Source organism: Dasypus novemcinctus, chromosome 3, assembly GCF_030445035.2.
Source record: "Dasypus novemcinctus isolate mDasNov1 chromosome 3, mDasNov1.1.hap2, whole genome shotgun sequence".
Lineage (NCBI taxonomy): Eukaryota > Metazoa > Chordata > Mammalia > Cingulata > Dasypodidae > Dasypus > Dasypus novemcinctus.
In genome coordinates this window covers 96,165,711-96,192,595 of record NC_080675.1, presented here as the reverse complement: position 1 = coordinate 96,192,595, position 26,885 = coordinate 96,165,711, and the positions used below count along the sequence as shown (strand labels likewise).

General features: G+C 42.8%; 1 protein-coding gene across 1 annotated transcript; it reads right to left on the bottom strand.

Moving 5' to 3' along the window:
* Positions 1 to 23,915: 23,915 nt before the first annotated feature.
* LOC131277973 (ribonuclease pancreatic) lies at positions 23,916 to 25,431 on the bottom strand. Its single transcript, XM_058293825.2, has 2 exons — positions 25,373 to 25,431; positions 23,916 to 24,645 (listed from the first exon to the last, which is right to left on the bottom strand). The coding sequence occupies exon 2, from the start codon at positions 24,618 to 24,620 to the stop codon at positions 24,150 to 24,152; it is 471 nt and encodes a 156-aa protein (XP_058149808.1). The 5' UTR covers positions 24,621 to 24,645; positions 25,373 to 25,431; the 3' UTR covers positions 23,916 to 24,149.
* Between the last annotated feature and the right edge of the window lie 1,454 nt (positions 25,432 to 26,885).

Sequence of the window (26,885 nt, the reverse complement as noted above, 5' to 3'; positions counted from 1 at the left end):
GTGCTGGGCGGCTCTCTTTAGGGGGCACACTCCCTCCTTGCACGTATCAGCACTGTGCATGGTCCAGTGCATCACATGGGTCAGGAGGCCCTGGGTTTGAATCTTGAACCTCCCATGTGGTAGGCCGATGCCCTATCTGTTGGACCAAATCCCCTTCCCTACATCAATTTTAACCCAACCCCACTCTGGCTTCTGCAAACACCAGGATCTTGATTAAAGTAATCCTGTCCTCCATTACCTAACATTAAAATACTTTTGGTTGCTTAGCTAATAACAAAAGTGCCCAATTTGCTTTGAAGTGAAAATGACGTCTGAAACGGTAACTGAAAGATAAGAATTAACAAATAATTGTGATTACAAAATCACTATATAGATGCCTTTATATTATAAAGTAGCAAAAAGTTAATATCTGAAATTGCTGAAACTGGATGGAGTTAGTCTAGACCTGCTATTGTGATGGTCGTTCTAAACAGGTGTCACCCCTATTAATGGTTACTCTAGACTTAGCCTCTCCTTTGTGTGTATTTACTGTCATGATGGTAATTCTAGACTTAACTTACCTTTGTTAATAGTTATTTCAGAACTAGACTCACCCTTGTGTATACTTGCTATTGTGATGGTAACCACTTACTCCACAGCTGTTTGAATCCACAAGGTTCGGGTAAGGCAGATTTGAGACACTCCTCCCTACTATCTTTCCACTGGCATTAATAAAACTGCTTTCTCTCATGACCATCACAACGTGGACTCCAACTCATCTGCTCTGGGCAAGAACCCAGAGGAAACCCTGTGGGGTTTCCTTCAGTTGAAATGGGCAATGTGCAGTGCTGATGTGCGCAAGAAGGGCCCTGCAACGCAGGGATGCCCCCCGTGTAGGGAAGCCCCACGCGCAAGGAGTGCACCCCGTAAGGAGAGCCGCCCAGCGCGAAAGAAAGTGCAGCCTGCCTAAGAATGGCACTGCCCACAAGGAAAGCTGACGCAGCAAGATGATGCAACAAAAAGAAACACAGATTCCCGTGCCACTGACAACAACAGAAGCAGACAAAGAAGACAACGCAGCAAATAGACACAGAGAACAGACAACTGGGGCAGGCAGGGTAGGGGGGGAAGGGGAGAGAAATAAATAAATTAAAAAAAAAAAAAAAGAAAGAAAGAAATGGGCAGTCAGAATTAGGAACCACTGTAGAGTCAGGGATAGGCAAACTGTAGCCGGTAGTCCATCTAGCCTGCAGCTTTTGTTTTTGTACTGCCTGGAGTTAAGACTGATTTTTACAATTTTTAAAGAATAAAAAAGAAGAAGAATATGTGACGGAAACTATATGTGACTCAAAAAAGTAAAATATTTACTACCTAGTCCTTTACAGAGAAAGTTTGTGGACATCTACCTGGTCTATAAGAACAGTCAATTGGTCAGTCAATGATCTTGTTCCCTGACTGTGGCTGAGGCAATCAGCTACAATTAAATAAGAAGGAAGACATCAGGCAGGCTGGAAATTTTGCACTAGGCTTCAGGAAAGTAATACAATCAGGATAGAAAAAATGGTTGACCTTTCCATGTTCCTTCCTGTGCATTGTTTCAGTCTTTTTCTGTAGCAGCCTCATTTCCTCTGCATCTAAGTTTCATATGGTAAATAGAAGATTTCATCCCTCTCCCTCTCCCTCTCCCTTTTTATTTCTTTTTTAAACATTATTTATTAGTGATGAGTATCTGATCTCTTGGGCAAAGTCACATTGCACAAAATGGCTTCCAGAGTCTTTCTTTTGGACTATGTGGAGGATAAAGTTAGAGACAGCATTGTCTTTAGACCTGGGCAGGGGGTTCCTGCCCAGCCCACTCCTCAGGAGGTGCCCTGTGCTTTGGAAAACCTTTCTCAACATTTTCCAGGTCTCCCCTCCAGCTACTGGAATGGGCCAGGGCTGGCTGAGATGCATATGGAGTCCTACCCCTTTTCTCCCCCTTGAGGTTTTCTCTGGCTCTCTATCTTCCCTGCCCACATGTGGGGTCAACCAATGTCTCTGAGAAGCTTCAGGACCCATGTCCTATAGTGTCACCCCTGAAGCCCAGTGCTAGAAGGACTGGCCCTGAGTAGAGATGTCACACTTTCCAGGGAAAATGGGCTAAGTAGACAATTCAACACATTTCCTCTACTCATGCAGTATGGAAGGAGAATTTGACTATTAGGCCAAATTACACCAAACTTTTAAGGAACAAAGAAAGGTTTATATTAAGACAAAAGGATGGAGACTTGTAAAAAATATTATGCTGTTCTTATAATTTACTTACAACCTTAGATGGATACTTAGTTCCATCTAAAAAAAAAAAGAGGGCAATCTAAAACTGATTCTGTTGACTATTTTAATACTTTGAATACTTTTAATGGTCATTTTTTAAATTCATAAAATTCTTTTTGAAAATGCCATCCTATCTAGACAATGCTAATAAAAACAGGGAAAGTGCTATTTGTTAAAATGAAAAAAGCATAACTTTTATTAAATTAACTATTACTGTCCTCATAGACCAAAGCAAAAAAAGGTACTGATGGGGAAGTGGAATAGTGGTGCTGCTTTAATTCTATTCGAAAACCTGAACAAACTCTGCCTTTTACATAAACCTCAATTTCTAGTATTGAGTACATTGAAGGGGAAAAAAACTACACCTACTGCCATCTACTGGTCACAGAAGATATTTTTAGGGAAATAGTAAACATTGTTAAATTTTAAAATGTTCTGTGGGCAAACTTTTAAAACTTTCTCCACCAGGGGTTTGAGCATATCATAAGATTTTCAGCAAAGTGTCAATAATAGGGTGGTATATGGGAATCCTGTAATTTATACCTGATTCTTTTGCAAACCAAACATTTCTCTAGTAAAAAAAATTGGGAGGAAGTTCACACATATGAAGATATTTCCTATTTTAAGTTTCTCTCTGTGAAAGTCTATCAAGAAGCTTGGTGGGTTTTTTGCTTCTTTGTTTCTTTTGTTTGTTTTGGTTCTTTGTTTTGTTTTGTTTGACCACACACCAAGTTATCACAAATGTAATGGCTTTAAACAACACCCATTTTTCACCAAGTCGATTCTGTGGCTCAGAAGTTTCAGCCTGAGAGTTCTGGTCCCGGGCTTGCTGTCCCGCCACCCGCTGGCCACATAACACGCCCCTCCCCGCACACGTGGAGCCCCACGTGGCGTCTCAGCCTGGCCGGAGCACCAGGTCAGCTAGGTGGGACCAGGAACACCGGAGCTCCGGGAGGCGCCTCCACCGCGCCGTGTGCTGGACGGGGCCTCCTCTGCACTTCTTGACAGATTTTATAAAGTCTTTCCCTTGACCTCTCTCGTGGGCTCATTTGCATTTTTTTAAAAGATTTATTTATTTATTTAATTCCCCCCCCTCCCCTGGTTGTCTGTTCTTGGTGTCTATTTGCTGCTCTTGTTTCTTTGTCTGCTTCTGTTCTTGTCAGCAGCACGGGAAGTGTGAGCGGAGCCATTCCTGGGCAGGCTGCTCTTTCTTTCACGCTGGGCGGCTTTCCTCACGGGCGCACTCCTTGCGCGTGGGGCTCCCCCACGCGGGGGACACCCTTGCGTGGCACGGCACTCCTTGCGCGCATCAGCACTGCGCATGGCCAGCTCCACACAGGTCAAGGAGGCCCGGGGTTTGAACCGTGGACCTCCCATATGGTAGACGGACGCCCTAACCACTGGGCCAAAGTCCATTTCCCTCATTTGCATTTTAAATGTATTTTTTTTTCCAAAAATTTAAAATGTGGATAAACACAAAGATAATATAGTCCTCAATTAACTATTCATTTTCCATTTGCTTAATATTTTTAATATTAATCAATAGAATATAAAAACATTGGCTTTCACTTTATTCCTCTTTCCATTAACATTCCTCTTAAATCTTCTCAGATAAAAGTATAAATGTGGAATATGTCTAGTCCTATTTTTGTACTTTTACTTCATAAATAATATACCTAAACAAAATTTAGTATTTCAGTGCAATTTTTTAAAAAGATTTATTTATTTATTTATTTCTCCCCTCTCCCTCCATTGTCTGCTGTCTGTGTCCATTCACTGCATGTTCTTCTGTGTCTGCTTGTATTCTCATTAGGCAGCTCTGGAACTGATCCTGCGACCTTTTAGAGTGGGAGAGAGGTGATCATTCTCTGGCACCATCTCAGCTCCCTGGTTTTCTGCATCTCTTATTATGTCTCCTCTGTGTCTTTTTTTGTTGTGTCATCTTGCTGCACCAGCTTTCTGAGTGGGCCAGCACTCCTGTGTGAGCCAGCACTCCTGCATGGGACAGCACCCCTGCGTGAGGCACCACTCCGCACAGGTCAGCACTCTGCATGGGCCAACTCACCACACTGACCAGCTTGCCTTCACCAGGAGGCCCTGGGCATCAAATCCTGGACCTCCTATATGTTAGACAGGAGCCCAATTGGTTGAGCCACATCTGCTTCCCATGGGTGCAATTTAAAAATAAATTTATATAAATACTATTTGTGACTTGCTTCTTTTTCTACTCAACACTGTTTTTCAGATTCACCAATATCAAAATGTGTATTTCTTGCTCTTTTGTTTTTACTGGTGAATTGTTTTTTGTTTGTATTTTTATTCCATTTATCCAATTTTCTGCTGATAGACATTTGGAATGTTTCCAAAATTTCATTCTCACAAACAATGTTGCAATGAAGAACTTTGTGTACATTTTCTCTAGTGTATAGTTGGATGTGAAATTGTTGCCACCTGGGATGGGGGGGCTCATATAGTTTACTCAAGCCAACAGGCCCAACTAAGGGCTCAGCCAGCATCAAGCACTCAACATGTGAACCTTCAGATGATTCCAGCTCCCAGGGTTTGAGTCTCTCTGCTAAGGCCCCAGACACTATAGAACAAAAAAAAACTGTCCACACAGGGTCCTGTCTGAATTTGGGAGCATAATAAATAATTGGATTATGCCACTAAATTTTGAGATAATTTATTACACAGATATAACTGGAATATTGGTTGTACAATTTTATGCTCTCACCCAAAAATATGGTAACAAAGTTTTTATTTGTCTGTACCTTTGTCCTAGTAACATATGGCATTGTCACTTTCTACACAAGTCTGATGTGTGAAATGGTACATCGTTGTTGTTGGGCAGTCAAAAAAGATAAGTTATCTTCATCAATATGTCCTCAGTTTCTAGTGCAGTGACTGCACTAGTCATTTTTTATAAACATTTAGTCAGTATAGGAATTGAAAAGTGCCTTGTTTGCTGGACTCTGTTCTAAGTGGTTTGTATAACTTTCATTCAATCTACTCAGCAACTTTAATGAACATACTTATCCTCCTTTTATAAATATTAAAACAGTTTCCAAGAGATAAAATTATTTAACTTAAGTTGCATTTATAAGTGGCACTTATAATTGGAAGAACCTGAATTCAGACCCAAAGCCCCTGTTTCTTTTCTACACTAAAGTCCAGAGGAACTTGCAAGTTATCACACACTTTTCTCAAACTTTATTTCACTCTCATCATTAATTTATTTTTATAGTCCTTCACCAAATATTTGCTTTTCATGAGTCACTCACACTGCCATTACTCAATTTCTACTAGAGTCTGCCCTGTGAGCTAACAGACAGCCTATTCAAGAAACAAGTCATTCTAAGGCATTCATTTAAAGAGTGGCATGTCTCAAGGCAGGTCAGTGTTTTTAAGACAGCTGCTATGTGCCAAGTGAGTTTCATGTATACTTTTTCATCATTTATTCCTCCCTCATTTATTCACTCAAGAACTTACTAAGTGACTCTTCTGTGCCAGGCTGTGTTGGGCATTGTTGATGTAATGATGGGCAAAGAGCCATGGTCTCTGCTTCATGGAATCCAGGGTCTTGTTGGGGAAATAGATATTAATCAAATCATCACCCACTTTGCCCCAAGGGGAGGGGAAAATGGATGTTGAATGGATGGAACCAAGGTAAATGTGGGGGCAAGAGAGGAGTTTCACGAGAGTACACAAGGATGAATATAAAACATGTAATATTACACCAAAAACATATAGGGGACGACAGACTAATAATGTAAACCATAATGTAAAACACAGGATAAGTAAAAAATTTAGAAAACTGTATATCCTAAAGTATGGACCACATTGTAAGCACAGATGTCACCTTGTTTGAAAGCTATTGTTTCGGAGTCTGTACATCAGTCTCAGTAAATATGATATGAATAAGTTAAAAGATTATCGCTGTGGAAGGGAAAAGGTTTTATGGTGGATGTGTGGGAGTACTGTATATTGTATATATGAATTACTGTGATCTAAGACTCTTGTGAAGAGAAGCTCAATAATTAGGAAAAAAGAAAAGAAAAAGATAGGATGTAGAAATTTTTCCAAATCAATATGTACTCTAGATCTAACCTTTTAACTCTTTGCTATATTCCATTTTACTAGTAAGGGAACCTGACATTATATTGGAATTCACTTTACAGGAAGTTTTGGATCACAGAGTGGTTCAACAATGGCGGTAGAGGAATACTGGTATGGGATGTTATTGACAGGCTATATATGGTTGACAGGGAATTATACAGGGCATATGTCCAGGGTGCATGGTAATGTTTAGATATACTCATAGTGGAAACAATTAAAAACAACAGCTGGGGGGGGTACTGGGTTCCTGGCCGGGGGGGCTCTGTCGTGGTCCCTAGGGGAGCAGCAGCAGTCCCCCAGGTGCAACGGTAAGAATCAGGAAGGAATGAGGGTCCAACAGTGGGCTCCTGATACTAATGACTATGCTTGTGAGCCTATACGCCTGAAATAAGAACAAGGCCTAGAGTAGCATTGTGCCTGGGAGTTTCCTCCTGACAGCCCTCATGTTACTCAAATGTGGTCAGTCTCGAAGCCAAACTCAGCATGTAGATGCAGTGTATTCCCCCCAGCGTGGGACATGACACCCGGGGATGAGCCTCCCTGGCACTGAGGGATCACTACCAAATACCAGCTGAAGATGCAACTAGAAAATGACCTTGAATTAAAGGTTCAATGCGGATCAGCAGAATATCCCTGTCTACATATAATAACATGACTTTAAAATGCTGTTTGACCTAATGTAAGGGGGAAATGGAAAGGAGAAATGAGTTTATATGGCTATGAGTCTCTAAAAAAGAGTCTGGAGGTTGTCAGAAGGATTGCCCTTATGCACAACTGAGCAGAGTCTAAGAGACAGATAAAGTAGATACAACCCCAGGTATTGGTTCTTTTGAGGGATAAAGAGACCCACGGGTTCTATGGTCATGGCAGATGGGGTTCACTGCCATGTCAGATGGCCCTTCTTTGGAGCTGGTGTTTCTGCGTGATGGAACTGGACTCAGATGGGATCTCTTTTCACAAGACTTTCATGCTACTATACTGGAATTGTAGTTGGTGTTGGGGTTTAAGATATATTTAGGGGATTTGAATCTCTGGACTGACAATATGATAGCCAGGCCCTGAGCCTCAACAGACTTCAGCTCCTACACTCTGATTTATTGGACTTACCCCACTCAGCTAACATGGAGTTGAAGAAGGTCAACCACAACACCATGGAGCCTAGAGTGCCTACAACTGAAAGCAGGAGGATTGCATCCAGTATCCATGTGGAATCTAAGCCCCCTCTTGACATAGATTGGCAATGGACACAACCAATCCAATGTCCACAGAGAAAATGTGGCATTGGTGTGGGAAGGGTGGCCATGGTGGCTGCTGGGTGCAGGGAATGGGAGGAAGAGATGAGATGGGGAGGCATTTTCGGGACTTGGAGTTGTCCTGGGTGGTGCTTCATGGACAACTACGGGACATTGTAGATCCCCCCAGGGCCCACTGGATGGAACGTGGGAGAGCGTGGGCTATGATGTGGACCATTGACTATGGGGTGCAGCGATGCCCAGAGATGTACATACCAGGTGCAATGGATGTGTCATGATGATGGGAGAGAGTGTTGCTGTGGGGAGAGTGGGAGGTGGGGGCGGTGGGGTTGAATGGGACCTCATATTTTTTGAATGTAATATTTTTTTAAAAAATGAATTAAATAAAAAAAAATCATCACCCACTCTGATGTAAATTACAAACTAAATCAATGCTATGAAGAAAGGTTAACAAACTAAATCAATACTATGAAACAAAGAGTTGGACTTCCCTCAGGAAGTGATGCTACTTGATTTGAGATATGAAGAATCAACACCCTTTCAATGTAGTTATTACTGTTAGTCTGTAAATTAAAAACTTGAGCCTCTGGAAGAAACTTGCCCAAATGACAAAGCTGATAAAGGGTAGACCCATGATTTGAAACCAGATCCAGTTGCCTTAAAAACGCAATCATTTTCCTCTTTTGTAACAATGAACCCCAAGGGAGGGACATTTCTCACACAAATTCTTGGAAGGGAGATATTGAGCAACATTAACAGCCAATGATCCCAATGACAGTTTTGTTTTTTTGTTTTTTTTTACCACACATGCAGAAGTGTTTCTTCCTTCTTTTTGTGGTTGTGATTTACAGCACCCTCTTTTGGATAGTTAAAGACAGTTGATGAATTAACATTATTAGCACAGGTTGTTGCTTAAGATGCTGCCTGGAATTCCAGTAAAACTATGCTCGAGATACTAACTTTTAAGCAAAGGAGAGCACCATGAGGGAATCCCAGAGTGTTCACTTCCAAGGGCATATTAAGTCAGAGGATTGTTTTGATTGCTTAATATTTTTATTAACTAAATCCATACTTTATTCAGATTTATTTAGCTTTTGTCTAATGTCCTTTCTTTTCTGGTCCAGGATTCCACTCAGGATACCACATTACATATAGTTGTCATGTCTCCTTAGTTTCCTCTGGGCTATGACAGTTTATCAAACTTTCCTTATTTTTAAATTTATTTTTATTATTTTTAAAAGTTTATTTCTCTCCCCCTCTTCACCCTCCCCCCCCAATTGTCTGCTCTCTGTGTCCATTCACTGTGTGTTCTTCTATGTCTGCTTGTATTCTCATCAGGTGGCACTGCGGATCTGTGTCTCTTTTTGTTGTGTCATCTTGCGGCATCAGCTCTCCGTGTGTGTGGCACCACTCCTGGGTGGTCTGCGGTTTCACACAAGGCAGCTCTCCTTGCACAGGGGCCACTCCTTGCACTGGGGCTCCCTTATGCAGGGGCGTCCCTATGTGGGCCAGCACTCCTTGCACAGCAGCACTGCACAAGGCCAGCTCACCATGAACCAGGAGGCCCTGGGTATCAAAGCTTTGGACCTCCTATACAGTAGGCAGACGGTCTATCTGCTGAGCCACATCTGCTTCCCCTTTCCTTATTTTTGATGACCTTGATGATTTTGAGCTATTTTGAAAAACTGTAAATGTCATATTTTTTAAGCAACTTCTCTTTCAAGTAGTATCATTGATTATTTGGGCCAAGCATTTCTAATTTCTTCTGTAAGCAAGAGGGAGTAGTTGGTTAGATGAATAAATCTTAGAGGTGGGTTTTGAAGATGGCTTACTTTTAATACACGTATTTTCAAAGAGAGAAATATACTCCCCAGGGGGGAAATTAGTTCTTAGAGAGCAAAGAAAATCTTAGCTACTACAATGGTTTGTGTCCCTTTGAAGCTCAACCCTTATTCCTTAGCATTTAATTTCATGGGGGAAGGGGAAGCACAGAATTAGGGAACAAATATCTTAAAAATGACAGTAGTCTGGAAGGATGGTGAGAAAACAAGTGTTGGGACAAATTTTTAAGATGAGGCAGAAAAATTGAAAAAATTCCATTATATCTACAAGAAGCTCATTAATTGCAAATTTTAAAATAAAATGGAGAAACTGAATAGACACCACCTTAACTAAGTAATCAAAATTTAACATCAGTGACTATAATTAATCTTTTGAATGAGGAATGAATGATAGATTTCAAAATTGAAATTCTCCAATCATTTTATGAGTTGGGAAAGAGTATCTTAGTTTTTAAATATGCTATGGTAAAGAAGATTTAAATGCAATTGTTTAAATGTCATGAAACCAGATGTAATTTCCCCCAGCTCTTTATAGATTTTGTCATCAATCCGGACCTGATGTTGATGATTTTATATCTCTCAAGGTCGTCTCCCTGAGTGGAGTGTGGCTAGTTAGAAGAGCCTTACTGGGAGTCAAGGAGCTGGAGTCAACTTGCCATGGAGTGTTGGCAGGTCCTCTCCCTCTACATCTCAGTGGTCTGTAAAATGAGGGTGATTCTCACCTCCTGCAGTGGAGGGAGCAGATAGAAAACTGCAAGCTACAGAAATGCATGGTGCCATTTTATTGAACAATACACCAAAGTAAAGTTGTGTTAGGTCAAAGAGTAGCAATTTATTCCATTTAGAGGAACAGATAGAACCTGAAAAATAAATTTATTTCAAGACTAAATTCTCAGAGTGTTTAGATCTCTTTTAGGTAGCTTTTTGGATTTTAGAGGAAACTCCTGCTGACTGTTATCATGTCAGGATCTGTGCAGCTCTGTGGTGTGCAGAGTGCCCTCATCCATGCCACGGCAGGTGAAATAACACAGTAGCCAGCCTGGCTTATGCCCAGTGCCCTGTGTTTCTTTGTTAATCACATCTCGAGCCAAGCTTTGGAACCAATCCTGGGTTGAGCAGGGAGGATTAAGAATTCCTAATCCAGCAGTGCAACGGCCTCATCCTCACACAGCCTTCCCTGGTCTACCTAGGAACTGATCACCTGCCATTTCCCACGGCTGGCATGAAGGGCCATGCTCACACTCGTACGCCTGGCGGCCTGGAGTTTGGGGCTGGGACTTTGGTACCTGCTGCCAGGCACTAAAGACATTTGATGCCATCCTTGTTCTTGATAGAAATTACCAAATTCGTGGAGCGTTGTTTTTGAAGAAATGCATGGTGAAATAGTAAATGTGAATCATTTGTTTTAACTGGTATTACCTCAAGATTATTAGAGAGATAAATTAACCCACTTAGACATTGCTGGTGGGAGTGAAAATTGAGGTAACTTTTCCGGAATCCAGTTTGGTTAGTATATATGGATAGCCTTAAAAATGTGTGTGCCTTTTGATCTAGTACTCCTGCTATCAGAATTTACACTAAGGTAATAAAAGTATTCTAGCACTGTCCATACTGAAAAACTAAAAATACCCTAACTAAATTCATAGGGGATTGATTAGGTAATTTATGATTTGATATTTCCTACTCTAAAATTAATGTTATACACAAAAAATGTACTGGTATGGAAAATGTTTGTAATTTATAGTTAAGTGTGAAAAAAAGGTTAGACAATGGTATATACAGCACAATCTGGTTTTGGGGAATAATGTATATATATATATATACGTCTGATAGAAAAAGATTGGTTAAGGTAAACCTGGTTATTTCCAGTTGGTTTTTATTTCCACTTTTGTACATTTATGTATTTTCTATAACATTTATAAACAGTTTTGTTTTTAAAAAAATAAATTATTTTTTAAAAGACTGAGGAAATAATAGTTTAACATCGCTAGTATTGAAACAAAGAGGCATTGTGTGATTCCTAATATATATTCATCGATAGTGCCAAATCATGGAAGACAAAGACTGACTTAATGGATACACAGATTAAAGTATGACAAAATGCATTGTGTGTTCCTGGGTGGATCCTAGACCAGAAGCAAAATTTTTCTATTGATTTAAAGGATATTAATGGGACAATTGGGGGAATTTGAATATGGTCTGCCAGTACAATCATTTACTACCTGTGAAGTTATATAGCTTTGCAACTAATCAGTTGCCTCATTTGTAGGCATGGAAAATTATACCTACTTGCATTCATTTATAAACTCTATTGAACTCTACATTGTCTGGCATACTGTAAGCAGCCAGAGATAAAAGGTAAACGAGACCTCGTCTTTGCCTTCTACTAGTTTTCCATTGAGTGAGAAAGACCAACAAGAAAAACGGATCAACAAAGAGTGGCGCTTTGGGACTTAGAGTTGCCCTGGATGGGATGCCTTCAGGGGCAATCACCGGACATTGTAAATCCTCCCAGGGCCCACTGGATGGAATGTGGGAGAGTATGGGCCATGATATGGACCATTGACCATGGGGTGCAGAGATGCCCAGAAATGTACTTACCAGGTGCAATGGATGTGTCATGATGATGGGAGTGAGGGTGGCTGGGGGGGGGGGGAGTGGTGGGGTGGGGGTGGTAGGGTTGAATGGGACCTCATAATTTTTTAATGTAATATTTTTACAAAATCAATAAAAAAAAAAGAGTGGCGAGTGTGTATTCTTACAGATTTTCTGTCTACTTTTCTATCAGTTATTGACAGAAGAGTGTTGAAATCTCTGACTATAATTGTGGATTTGTCTATTTCTCTGGCAGTTCTCTCGGGTTTTTTTTTTTCAAGTATTTTGAGGTTCTGTTATTAGGTACATAATCTGTAATGTCCTCGTAATGAGTTGACTTGTTTATCAATACAAAATGATGCACTTTTTCCCAGGCAATAGTCTTTGATCAGAAATCTTCTTTTTGTGAAATTAATATAACACATCTGATCCCCTGATGCCTGTAACAGCTTGCTTAGGTGCCTGTTCCCACACCACTCTAACTCTAACAGTTGTTTATTCTTTTGCTTTAAGGACAGGTTCAATTGCGTTCCTTTTGGTGACCAATATAGAGGTATCAACCAACTCAGTTTTACTACCAGTCTCCCCAACTCCATTACCCTGTGCACTGTTATGACACACTCTTCTATTTAGATTCTCTGTAGCTTGGTCTGACTCCAGAGGCTGATTGGCTGCCTAGCTCAATGTATTCAGTTATTTGTCCTTTCTTGACTTGGTCAGTTCTGATTCAGCATTCTAATGGTGCTCTCTGCCTGCCAGTCTATTCTCTTCAGACTTATATTTGGTCTATACTCTGATTCGATACTCACTCCTTTGAAAGCTTATTCTTGAAATCAAGCTCAGACCCTCCAGAGTCTCTGGTTGATCCCAGGCTATTAAGATTTCTGGTTTGGCTCTCTTGAGGTCTGGTTCAAATGCTCCTGGTCTCTCATATTTGGCCCTCAGGAAAACTAAGATCCTATGTTGGCACATTGCATTATAAATGCAGGAAACTGTGGAGATGAATTGCTAATATGGTTCCCTTTAAATAAAAATCTTAATTTGATACTAGAAAGTGATGAAATAGGATCTATGATTCCTGAGTAATAGTAGAGTAATAGTTTTTATGGTGTGTCAGACACTGTCCTAAATACACATCTAAGCTAAACCTTCAACAAGTCTCTGAAGTCAGGGCCATGATTATCAATCAGCCTACTTGAGGTCACACTATTTGTAAGTACAGATGTGGAGTCTGAACTGAGTCTGTTTCACTCCAAAGCCAAAGCTTTTAATCACTTTGCCACAGTTCCTTTATAATAGTGGCTTACTTTCTCTGAGTGCCCACAGACTGTCATCTTCACCACAGGCCTTTGAATTAAGTACTATGATTTTTAACGTTTTTAAGTCCAGGGTAGAATCATAAAGAATAATGTGCAGCTATAGGATTGCCCTCCTCTACCCTCTATACTCTTTCATTCATTCCATTTTTTCTAAATGCTCGATAGTCTTTCCTTTGACTCAAGGACTTATATGTGCAGATATTCCCTGTGTAAACAAAGGGCAGTTTTTCCCTGGTAGAACATTATGTTACATTCTCCATGTTCCTTAATAAAGCACTAAGAATTTTTTAATTGAGTTGATTTCTAACAGTGTAACTGAAAAGAGGAATGCACCGGAGTTCAGGTGAAAGTTGGGTAGAAGCTGCACTGGAATCATAGTGTTACCAGGTTTTGTCTAGGTTCTTGACTATGCTGCAGGAAAGAATTTCAAGAGCACATCGTGTAAGTTAAGCCAGTAATTATTCAGGCAAGAAGGGATAAGAAAAGCGAGAAAATAACAGATTATGGGTCCCAGGTAGAGAGGAAAGAGCTGAAAAGTGGTCAAGTGGGATGATTTACAGATTACAATTCCCCACTATAAATTATAAATGCCCAGGTTTTACTTGTGTGGCCATCACGGCAGAGGAAAAATGGTGAGAGCTGGGCACAGAGGGCACGAACAGGGGTCCACAGGTGAGAGAGCATAAGAGAGAGAGAGCTCAGGTCTTGTGCCAGGCTTTTTGAACCATTAACTACCCCACCCTTTGCAATGGCAGAGAATGAGTTCCAGCTGTTGATCATTTTGATTGATTACCTCCCCCATCAATCTCCCATGAGGACTCAATGAAAAAGTCCTTGGGGAATATCTGGGGCTTCTCCTGGCTTCCAGAGGAAGTCTTTTTCTGAATGGCAGAATTTTGGGGAGGGTCTTCCAGTAGCCATGATGGGGTTATTGATATCCACATGGACTTCTTGCCAGGTTCCAGATCCATCTATTGATTCCCTATTTTACTAGCTGGCTTCATTCCCCCCTCAGAGAGTTTACACCTTTATTCTTAAAGGGGTGCTGAAGGGAGATGATCATTCTTCCGTAGCTATTTCCTGCTGGTTTGGAGTAGCAGGCCCTGCCTGACAAGGTGCAAAACCCTCCTGCTAGTCTATCTTGGTTGGATGAAGATGGATCTGGAATCCTGGGCAAAGCTGAATGAAGTTGCTATATGGCTAACAAAATGTTGATTCTGGAAGAAATAGGCTTGATCAGAATTTTGAAAATACATGATCCAACTAAAAGGATACTGGACCACAAGAGTAGAAAAGGCTAGGTGACTATAAAGGCTGTGTTTTCCCAAAGTTAGTGGGAAACAGTATTTTTCCTAGAGAGAGATTGCAAAAGATAATGGGGTTACGTATTAATTGCCAATACCAGTTCCTATGGTAGAAGAGAGGAGTGAGAAAAGGCCTTACCCTTTTAATTCAGCTACAGGAGATAAAAAAAGATTTCTAAAGGGGTGTCTGGTTTGCCCTCCCCCAGAAATAAGCATCTGGGCTAGAGTTAGAGGGAGCACTACTTAGCTTTTTCTCTTGAAGAGGTATTTCAGGCCATCTAATGGCTGGCATTCGTACATCCTGTCAGGTGCTTCTGGTGAACTGGCACTTTCTTGGGCAGCTGGCTTCACTCAGGATTAGTGCATCAAGCTGGAAATTCTTTTAATTTTAATAACTGTGAAAGTGATCAGAACTACAGAGTAACATTCCTTACATTTTGGCTCTAATAGAGAATGAGGCTCATTTTCTTGCCAAGTTTTGATCAGAACCTGGTTTGCAGGTCCTGGGTGAGGAATGTCCATGGACCATCTCAAAGGGGCTAAGCGGAAGTGGGTGCTTTGGAGCTAAACGTAGCCTTAGTAAGGCCGTGGGTAGACTGGTGATCCAAAGTGATGCAGTTTCCTGACAGAGTTTAGCTAGAATCTGCTTTAAGGTGTGGTTAACTCCCTCTGCCTTCCCTGAGGATTGGGGTCTTCAGGAACTATGGTGATGATACTTAATTCCAAGGGAGGCTGATAGACTTTGGGTTATTTTACTAGTAAAGGCTGGCCCATTTTCATTTTGGAGGGACTTAGGCAATCCAAACCTGGAAACTATTTCCTTTACGAAAACTTTAACCACCTCATTTCCTATTTTTCTTCTAGTGGGAAATGCTTCCATCCACCCAGTAAAAGTATGTACCAGTACTAAGGGGTACTTATAGCCCTGGCAAAATGGCATGTTGGTGAAGTGTATCTGCCAGTCATCCCCAGGGTATGATCCTTGCATCTAGACAAGGGGATTTAAGGGGGGAGGATAGTTAAGCCTCCTGTTGTCTGAGTTATTAACTGCACACAGGGGGCAGCTCTTGATAATTTCTCTGACTGTCTTTACCAGGCCTTGTCCTTCGAAAGCCTATTTAGCTAAGCTGGTTAAGGCAACCCTTCCCAGATGAGTGGCTTGGTGAAGTCTATGAAGGACTTTTCCACTCACTGCTCCTGGCGGGTAGACTTGAATGTCTTTAACAAGCCACCCATCAGCTTCCAGGATGAATCCCAGGCTAGGTGCCCTGGTTTGTTCATCCTGGTTGTACTTTGGAACTTCAAGTACAGGTAGAGGTGCTGGAATAAGGGGTGGGAGGGAAACCTGGGTTTGTGCAGCTGCATCAGCTCTAGCATTTCCCTTTGCTATTACAGTGTCTGTCTTCTGATGTCCCGGACAATGCATAACTGCTATTTCTTGAGGTAACAGTACAGTTTCTAACAAGTCTAGGATTTCTTGCCTGTACTTAATAGGTGACCTATTGTTAGTAAGCAAGCCTCATTCTTGCCATACAGCAGAGTGAGCATGAAGGAGAAAACAAACATACTTAGAGTCTGTGTAAATATTAGCCCATTTCCCAGCTGCTAGCTTTAAACTTCAGGTAAGGGCAATCAGCTCTGCCTTCTAGGCTGAAGTTCCAGGGGTAAGAGCTTTGGCTTTTATGGTTTCAAATTGAGAAACAACTGCATAACCTGCCCTTTTAATTCCTTCCTTAATAAAAGTGCTTCCATCTGTGAACCATTCAGTGTTTGGGTTCATAAGAGGTTCATATTTTAAATCTGGCCTGTTTGAGTAGTTTTGTTAAGAGTCTCAAGGCAGGAGTGGAGAGGGGCCCTCAGGATCTGACTTTGGGCCCTCTACTGATAGTAGGGTGGCTGGGATGAGAGTCTGACACACCTCAGGGTCTCTAGTAATTGAGCCTGGTATTTAATTAACTGGCTACCTGTAAGCCACTGGTGGCCCCTGGCCTCAAGCACATCCTTCACCTGGTGTGGGGTGACGACTGTGAGAGGTTGCCCTCAAGTTAATTTGGTGACTTTTTAGATTAAAAGAGCTGTTGGCCCCACTACTCTTAGGAAAGTTGGCATTCCTTTATCTTATAGACATGTTCATCAGTTACTTAGAAAATAAAGTTTACCAGGACTTTTAACATGTTCAATGTCCCTCTGCATATGATCTAGAATAGAAAAGACATCACCATAATCATCAGGCATATATTTAAAATAGGATATAGGTACAGTAATTAATACTAATTAATATACTACTCAATGCATAAGTTTCTCTTTGAGCTGCAATTAATAGATTCAAGTTCCAGGTTTGCACTACCTTACATGTTATCTCTCCATGGGAGCAAGCCATGATGCCTATTGTGTTTAAGTTCTACTCACAGTACTCTAGTGATCATAGCTCCACTTGGAATGTTCTTCACACAGCCAGCAAGCTGCAACACTTTTGACCTTAGAGAGAAGCTATGAAAGTAGGTTCCAATATTCCACTGGCCTGGTGCATTGCTCCCTTTGACATTATGAAACAATGCCAGTCTGGAGGTAATATCCCTTGTACATTTGGCTATATTGAGCCATTGTTGGCTGTTGCAGGAGCATGAAACTGCAGTGTAGTTTTTATCAATTTCAGGAGCACGACCAGAGATGTAGCAGATAGCTTTATATTGTTTTAGGGGTCAGTGACTAACCTAGCCAATAACTCAAATGGAAAGGCAAACTGCAGTATATATATATTTTTTAATAATGCTTTTTTTAAAAGATTTATTTATTTATTTATTTCTCTCCCCTTTCCCATCCCCGCCACCCCAGTTGTCTGTTCTCTGTGTCTATTTGCTGTGTATTCTTTGTCTGCTTCTGTTGTCAGCAGCACGGGAATCTGAGTTTCTTTTTGTTGCGTCATCTTGTTGTGTCAGTTCTCCGTGTGTGTGGCACCATTCCTGGTCAGGCTGCACTTTGTTTCGCACTGGGCAGCTCTCCTTACGGGGCACACTCCTTGCGCGTGGGGATCCCCTACGCGGGGGACATCCCTGTGTGGCACGGCACTCCTTGAGCGCATCAGCACTGCACATGGGCCAGCTCTACACAGGTCAAGGAGGCCTGGGGTTTGAACCGTGGACCTCCCATGTGGTAGATGGATGCCCTAACCAACTGGGCCAAGTCCACCACCCACCTGTAGTATATCGAAGGCCTGGTTTGAATGCACAAGAGTTTGACAATACTTAAGTATCTCTTGAACAACTTTGCAAAATTTCTCTGCTTTTCTAGCAGCTGAATCAATTCCACTTGTGATATATACATTAAATCCACTCACAAGACAGTATTGGCGTTAAAGACTCATTTTTAGGTTACCTTTCACCATTATCCAATTTGTAACAGGTGAACCCCAAATTTGATTTCCTAGGCACAAGCAAACTGACAAAGTTAAATGCAGATTTCAAAGTTGAACACAAAGTTAAGCATAGATTAAAACAGAAGAATGTTATGCCTTTAGCATTTCTAGGAAATTTAATTTTAATCGAGGGCACATGAGGTTTCTTATTTTCCAGGAGAGGTTTAGTAACTGATCTGGATCTTGATCTCTATTCATACCTTTTATAGGCACAACCAAGTTTAAACTGAAAAAGTTGTTTCTAAAAGGGAGTTATTTGAAGTTTGAGGTTTATTTCCTCATTTCTTTAAGGAGAACAACATGAGGTTTCTGGGCCTCGGATCTATCTGTTCTCTTTTCTTACACTTGTTTAACTGGAATTCAGGGTACTATACAGAGGCTGCTCTTGGCTATACTGTGGACATGTAGACTAGCAGTAGGCAGAATTTCCTGATTCCTGAGAAAAGACTCCTATGGGGAGTTTGCTGGTATGCTAGAGGCTGCACCCATTATTCTAGGAAGAATGAATAAGCACCTTTTAGTCAACCGATCTGGTGTTCCAGAGTCCTAGTCTGACTGAAACATTCACCACTCCACATAATCTGAAGTTTATGCTCTGTCCCAGCATTCTGAGAATTTCAATTTTCAGAGACTGCCTGGCCTACAGACATCCCGATAGGTGACCTAGGTCTTGGCAGATATCCGACGAGTCTGGCAATCAGATCAATGTGCCAAAGCCAAGCTGGTGGGAGAGGTTCTGAGCAGTTACCCCAAATCAGAGTGCCTGAGATGTCTTTCTTGGGATATTTGGCTCCCCTCTGAATGGAAGGGCCCAAGGAATATAGGCCATTCAGAGTTTACTGCTCTGGTTCTCAGCACATCTGACATTTCAGGGTCTGAGACTGATTTCATGGTTACCCAAATGGAAGTTTCTGAGTTAAATCTCAGGAAACATTTGGCTGCCCTCTAAATCAAAGTGCCCAAGCCTTCAAAAGTCTTGGGGGACATTCAGAGTTACTTCTCTGGTTCCCACTGCCCTGGGAATCAGAAACCCTGCTGCCAGGCATTTCCATGGCCATCCTGGACTGGAAAGACAGATCAAATAGATCAGATGCCCTCCAAGCTGAATACTGCTCCCTCCTCAGAGAAGGGACAGAAAGCTTCTTCCTCCTATCCTTCCAGAAGTCTTAGACATAGTGCTAGTTTTATGACTTTAAGGTCTGATAGTTTTCCAGTTAGACAAGTCATCAAAATGCCATTAAATGATTAGAGATTAATTGTTCTAGCTAACAGAGCTTGGGGCCCTGAGGCAATATCTTCTTTGCTAGCAAAGGCATTTTCCCCGTTTCACAGTTTTTCAGAAATTCCAGAGAAAGACTCATTTTAACACAAACCTGTAATGAAGAATCAGTAGCAAAAAGTAGGAAGGTAGAACATAGGTAAAGGTTAATTATGCAATGGTATCCTGGCCCGTGACCACCCTGGGAAAGGAAACTCCCACAGCATCCATTTTGCCTCTGCCTGCCACCTTCCCACTTCATCGCCCAGGTAGTTGGGTATGGTAAGGTAGGAAAACTGCTTGCAAAGGCATGGACCCACTGGGAGGGGCAAGCCCCTGACTCTCTGCCATTGCCATGCTGCCTCTGAGGGAAAATGGGGGAAGAATGCTATGGCAGCCAAGCCCAAGGACAAACACTCTGGCTGCTAAAAGGGTTTGAAAAAGAAGCTTTGCAGTTCCTGGTGCTCTGCTGGGAATCTCTGTCTTAGCAGGGCCATGACTTGAGCTGCTGTCCTATGTCCCAGTCCTCCCTGCTGGGGTCAGATCCCATAAGCCTGGACATACAGCATGGATGCAGAGTTCCAGTGCCCCAGCCACTTTCCTCCCCGGATTACATCTTTTGGGGACTCATAAGCAAACCCGTTTAAAATGGAGAACCAAAGGAAGGCATTAAACAAGCTGTAGGCCATAGTTTCACTCTCCAATAAGCTCCTGGCTGGTTCACCAAATACGTTACTGGATTTTGTCTAGGTTCTTGACTATGCTGCAGAAATGAATTTCAAGAGCATGTCAGGTGAGTTAGGCTAGTAATTTATTCAGGCAGGGAGGGATAAAAAAAGGGAAAAAATAAGAGATCATAGGTCCCAGGTCAAGAGAAAGGATCTGAAAAGTGGTCAAGTGGGCTGATTTACAGATTATAATTCCCCATTATAGATTATAAATGCCCAGGTTTTACTTGTGTGGCCACCACACAGAGGAAAAATGGTGAGAGCAGTGCACAGAGGGCACGAACAGGGGTCCACAGGTGAAAGAGCACAAGAGAGAGAGAGCTCAGGTCTTGTGCCAGGCCTTTTGAACCATTAATTACCCCACCCTTTGCAATGGCAGGGGAGGAGTTCTAGCTGTTTACATTTTGATTGATTACCTCCCCCATCAATCTCCCATGAGGACCCAGTGATAAAGTCCTTAGGGAATATCCAGGGTTTCTCCTGGCTTCCAGAGGAAATCTTTCTGAGTGGCAGAATTTTGGGGAGGGTCTTCCAGCAGCCATCTTGAGGTTATTGATGTGGACTTCTTGCCAGGTTCCAGATCCATCTATTAATTCCCTATTTTACTAGCCAGCTTGAATGGGGATTGTTAGACACTGCAATTAGCAGAGCTCCATGACTTAGCCAAGCACACACTACAGTCACCTTACTTCATATCTTGTGAGGGGCTTTCATACCCCTCCTTTTTTCCCTATAGCAACCTCAGAGGGGCTGTAAGGGTCAGTTTTCTTGGTCTGTCTACAGTTTTTCAGTTCCCCACTCTGCCTAGCTGTTCCAGGGAAGGGCAGATGCCTGGCAGTCCACTCATTCACTCCCAGTACCCCAGCATCCCCACCGCAGTGGACTCTAGTCTACTCTGGTCTTACATAGGGATGCACCAAAATAATACTCAGAATTTATCCAAAGCCTGTTGCTCAGTGTATTAGTCAGCCAAAGGGGTGCTGATGGAAAATACCGGAAATGGGTTGTTTTTTATAAAGAGTATTTATTTGGGGTAGGAGCTTATAGATACCAGGCCATAAAGCATAAGTTACTTCCCTCACCAAAGTCTATCTTCACAAGTTGGAGCAAGATGGCTGCCAACATCTGTGAGGGTTCAGGCTTCCTGGGTTCCTCCTTTCCAGGGTCTTGCTTCTCTCTGGGTTCAGGGTTCCTCTCTTCCCAGGGCTTGCTTCTTCCTGGGCTCGGGGTTCCTCTCTTCAACTCTAATAGCAACATTCGAACATGAAAAACTCTGTCCTTTGCCATGTCTTTTATCTGTGAGTCCCTCAATGTCCTAATGATGACGTGGCTCAATCAAAGCCCTCATCATAACTTAATCACACCCAGGTACAGACCAGACTACAAACATAATTCCATATCTATTTCTGGAATTCATAAACATATCAAACTGCTACACTCAGCATCATATCAGCCTTAGCCTTTGAAACCAAGAGTTTAAACTAGAGGGTGATTTAGCTGCTGATCCATGTCTATGAACCAGCCTTTGTGGGACCAGAAGGGACAAGAACAATAGCCCTGCCAGTCCTTCCCTTCCTCCCTCTCAACTGCACACAGAGCATTTATCCAAGAAATGAGAAGATTCCACCTAAGAAAACTGGGACAATTGGTTAGAAGGTATAAAGAGGAGGTTCATAAGGTCCCCAAGGACCCAAGCAATGGAACATCCATAGACTTTTTTTTCAGTTTTCAAATATTTATTAATCAGTGTCATAGATTTTAGTGTCTATACCTGCTGTTTCGCTATTTCTTGAAAGTGAGGATACAATAGATAAAGTTATCCTGCACCTGCCACTAGCAGGAGGGAAAATCAGTAGCTTTGGATCTAGGGATAAAAATGAGATGAATATAAGAAAAAATTGACTAAAGAAGGCACACCTAGGAAATTTCCTCCTCCATCCTCACTTCCTGGTAAGGAGTGAGATCCCCATTACCAAAGCATCATAACCTTTTTTTTTTTTTCTGCTTGCAGCCTTGGCATCCATCTCACTTCAGCTAAACCACTTGCCTACACTGAAGTTTGGTCTAGTTAAATAAGCAGCCTTCCAGGGCATAAACTCCCCCAGAGCCTAAACTGGCATGTGCGGCCACCACCAACACCCCCCAGGCACCTCACCTAAAACCCACAGCTGTTCGCAAACAATAAGCTAAACATTCCCACCACTCGAAGGCCCTAAGTCTCTTTCCCTTGTCACATGTGCTTGCTTTAAACTAACCAATCCTGGACTTCTGTGGAAAATCTACTAACCTCCACACTGGGCCACAATAAAGGCACAAGCCCACGGGTCCCTCTCATTCTCCTTTGTGCTCCCCACCCGCTGGCTGAGCCACCCAAGTCCGTCACACTTCCCATCGGCCCCACATGGCAGCCTTCTCTCTCTGGGAGCTGTGAATAACAAACTATCTTTTCTCATTCATGACGGCCTCAGTTTTCCATTGTGTCACATCTGACCTCTACCTGGACCCAAATTTAAAATCCAGCTTATCTAATTTAAAACACACAGAAATCCTATTACCATAGATCTCCATCACCACAGACACCTGGGTCTCCTTTCACCTGCAGGCAAACTTCCTCAAACAGAAACCCCCAGAATTAAAGTTTCTCTTTACCTAAGAAAATCACAGTCACTCCCCAACATCTATAAATGTGGACTATAAAGACAATGAGAGCACTGGTCAAACTGGCTAGAAGTTGGGCCCTTCTCTAGTTCCATGACCCTGTCCAGAACCAGAGGCAAATGTGAAGAGGGGTCAAATGAAATGATTAAGTGATGAAAGAAATCCTGAGTCTAGTTTTCTCAATGGCCATCACCAAGGGTAGCCATGAACTGAACTGAGTCACAGGCCTAGGTACACTGGAAACCTCTGAGAGTGTGAGGGAGAGCATGGGTGAGCTCAGGCAGAGAAGCAGGACTCCATTGCTTTTAGTGAAGGAGGGAGACAGTGTCTTCTTCTTCAGTTAGACTCTAGCAGCAGAAAGAACAGTAACCAGGGAGACAGACACGAGACCCGGAAGGTAGCCCCAGCTGTGCCACTAACTGGCAGCGGGCCATGAGCCCACTTACCTTTCTGAGATCCAGGTTGCTCCTCTGTGAATGAAAGGCTTTGTGTTGGATCAGGTTTGGTAAATTTGTAGCACATTCACTCTTTCCCACCTGTGCCTTCAAAGAGGCTATTGCTCAACCACATCACTATTTAGAAATTTTTCTGCAGCATTCTAAGTAGGCACTTACAATTAATCAGAGTTGGCTCAACTGGAAATCTACTCACTATGCCTCAATATGATGATGTCTAAAGCACTTTCCAGGCCCAAAATTTAGGATTCCAAGTTCCTGAGTAAGCCAAAAGCCCATTTTTCTGATTTGGTTACAGCTCACTTAAAACCAAGAAGATGAAAATTTAGGATCATCATTTCACAGAATCCCTATCAATGCCCCCAGGTTGAACAGGGTTGTCCTGAGGTCATGCTGTCCTTCTCTCTGTGCCAGCATCTTATAGTCAGTCCATGCACTATGACAGTCCTTGGCCATTTTCACCCTCTTTTTTCAAAAACAGTCCCCACTTCACAGCTATATACTTGGAATCAAGGACTCTGCAAGGAAAGGCATTATCCCTAAAAACTGAGAGTCCAAGGAGTAGTGTTTAATTACTCCACTCACTGTTCATCAAAGCTATTCAAATCTACAGTTCCTTCCCCTCACAGACATGTAATCAATTACAGAAACAGTGCCCGGATAGGGACATTTCCAGGAATCTAGGTGGTTGCAACTGTGTTTTATTGAGAGAAGCTGTCAAGGGGTTAACATATGGGGTCCACCTCACAATGTGCACCTCACCCCCAAATCCACCAAGGGGAAAGATTCAGAACAGGGAAGCATGTGTGTTGGGCAGAGCCAGCATTTGAATGATTTCTATCAGGGCAAGGAAGGATGAGGGGAGAGGCAGGGGCTGCAATGATGAGGTGGTGGGGGCATTTCTCTACTCTGGTCTCAGGTGGAAACATCCACAGAGGCATCAAAGTGGACAGGAACATATGGGTTCCCCTCACAGGCTATGATGATGTGACTATTCTTCTCTTTGGCTCGGTACACACAGTTGGGGTACTTGGAGCCACTGGATAGGCGGCAGTCTGTGATGCGCATCCTGGAGGAGCTCTGGTAGCAATTGGACTTCCCATTCTTGCATGTGACATTTTCCTGGAGACAGACAGCCTGGACATCTAGCAAAGGCTCATGCACAAAGGTGTTCACTGGCTTGCACCTTCCCTCTGTCATATTCCGGCGCTTCATCATTAGGTTACAGTAGGTGGAGTTGCTGCTGGGCAAGCTGTCTGAGTCCATGTGCTGCCGCTGGAACTTCTTGGCTGGGGACTCCTTGCCCAGAGAAGGCTGAGCACCTTCTAGCAGCAGCAGCAGCAGGGCGAGCAGCGGGAACAGGACAAGGGACTTCTCCAGAGCCATGGCGGCCTTGCTCGTCTGGAGGAGCCTACAAGGAAAGGGAGAGAAATGGAAAAGCATCCCCTTAGTAGAAAACCCCAGCTCCCACTGGCGGCTGCCCTGGCTTACACTTTCAAGTCAGCCAGATGTAAATCCCTCTTTCTGAGAGATTAACCAAGTAATGAACCACTCATATAACATGCACTCCAAAAAACATTTTACTCCCACTTGTTAGAGAGAGACCTCCTTCTGCTCTAGGTGAGTTGCCTAAAACTGACACTACTTCATAGGACAAACAAAAATTAGGGAGTGATCAAAACTCCTAGCAGTCCTGTCCTTGGATACTTGAGTTTCTTTGACCTAAAATAGATTTGAAAAATGAACAGTCATACCAGTTCCTAACTGCTCATTAGACAATCATTTTGAATAAACCATGAGCCAAATTGTATCCTGGAGGTACCACCATGACATCAAGGATCATAGCTGACAAAGCCTTGCTGTCCAACAATACAAGGATCACTCAGTTCAGTGCCTGCCACTGGCACCATAAAGGGATTCCATTGTGTTCCAAAAAGAGAAACTCCCCTCCCCCAACTTGGGGGCTGCCCCTTCTCCAGCTTCATGGGTTCTCTGCAGCCTAGGTATGCACAAATCTTCCTTCCCTAGGTGATATTTTCCTGGCCCAAGCTTTTGCTATGCTAGTCTCATACACCTTGGTTCCCTCCTCTCCAGCCCTTAAGCAGAAGCAATGCCTAAAATGAACCTGGGCAGATTACCTAGGTCTCCAGGAGAAAGCCGAAGGCAGGCCAGTTTCTGCAGTCACTCAGCCCCAGAGTGGGGGCCTTATATAGATTACAAAGGGGCTTGGCTTCCACAGAGAGGAAAGTGGGAGGAGCATTTTAGGCTCAGCACAGAGAGAAACAAGAACTAAGAGAGAAGGGCTGGGGGGGCAGTCACCAGACCAACCCCTTCTCAGGGCTGCAGGGGAAAGAGGGAGTCTTTCCCTGTAGGAGGCTTCCCTACCAAGCAAATCTCATCTGTCTGCTGGTTCACGATGAAGAGCAGAGAAAGCCACTTTGGCTGCAGGGTCTCAGCCCTCAGGCACCACAGCAAAGCTCTCATTAATGCTTTGGGAATCATTTTCACCAAAGAGGCCTTAGAGATTAACAAAGTGCTCCGATTCCTCTTTAGGGCAGAGGCCTTGGACTACCTGGAGGTCAATTTAGATTGCAGTCTTCAGGAAATTTTATGATCCAATGACTCAGTCTCTCTAGAGACAGTGCAGCCACTCAAGCCTGTCAAAAGCTGTGCCTTTATGGGCCTCAATAAAGTCTTTTCCCAGTGAAATGTACAAAACTCTCCCAATTTCAGCCTCCTACTCACAATTTCACTTCACATGATAGATCAACTGCAAAAAGGCAAAAAAACTTTCCAGCAGTGCTGTTTATCATCCCTTTAGAAAATTGCTGCTTTGTAAGACTCCCCATCACTCTGCTAATCCCACCCTCAGACACCCCACAGCAAAAGCTGGGAGAAAAAGAGGTTCTGACACCTGAGCCTTGTTTGAGGCCAATCAGACCCAGGTTCCACTTTCCCAGAGCGTGACCCTGACGCACTCGGTGAAACCACCAGGAGTAGTCAGTAGTTTGGGCTCCAAAACACAGAGAGATGGGCCCTAGTCCCTAGCCTCCACCTCCCCTTGGCACCTCCATTCCAGGCTCCTGGCTTCATCACAGCTTTCCCCAGCCTCAAGGACAGAGCACAGGCAGTTTCAATATGTCCTTTCCCACCCTAAGCCCCAGCCCTCATTCTTCTTAAATGGAGATCAGATATTGCCCAGGAGGTCTGCAGAAAGTTAGAGACTTCAGAGTCTGTGAGTCCTAATTAAAGAAGACTTAATTACCCTTTAGCCTGGCTTCAGTTTTCTCTTGGTTTCATCCATTTTAGAGGAACCTTCCTTATCTCCCATCATTTACCTCTAGAGCAGACACCAGTGCCTCCCATCCTTACTTAAGGGATAGCCCACTTGCCCCAGCTCCTCTGATAGCTTATCACTGTGGTATTAATTATTGACCACTTCTATGTGAAAGAAAACAGCTGTTATGAGAGGAAGGCAGGGCACTGAGGAGGCTGAGAACCAGGAATCTAAAGCCTTCACTGCAGTTGGAGCCATAGCCTGACTTTCTTTTGAGACACACAAAGTGATTAAATCGAGAACTTTGTGAAAGACCCTCTTACTAGTGAGAATTATGCTCACCAGGAGCAACCAATACAATTGTAATACAAACC

Coding starts and splice junctions, on each gene's coding strand:
- LOC131277973 (XM_058293825.2), bottom strand. CDS start 24,620: ATGGCTCTGGAGAAGTCCCTTGTCCTGTTCCCGCTGCTCGCCCTGCTG.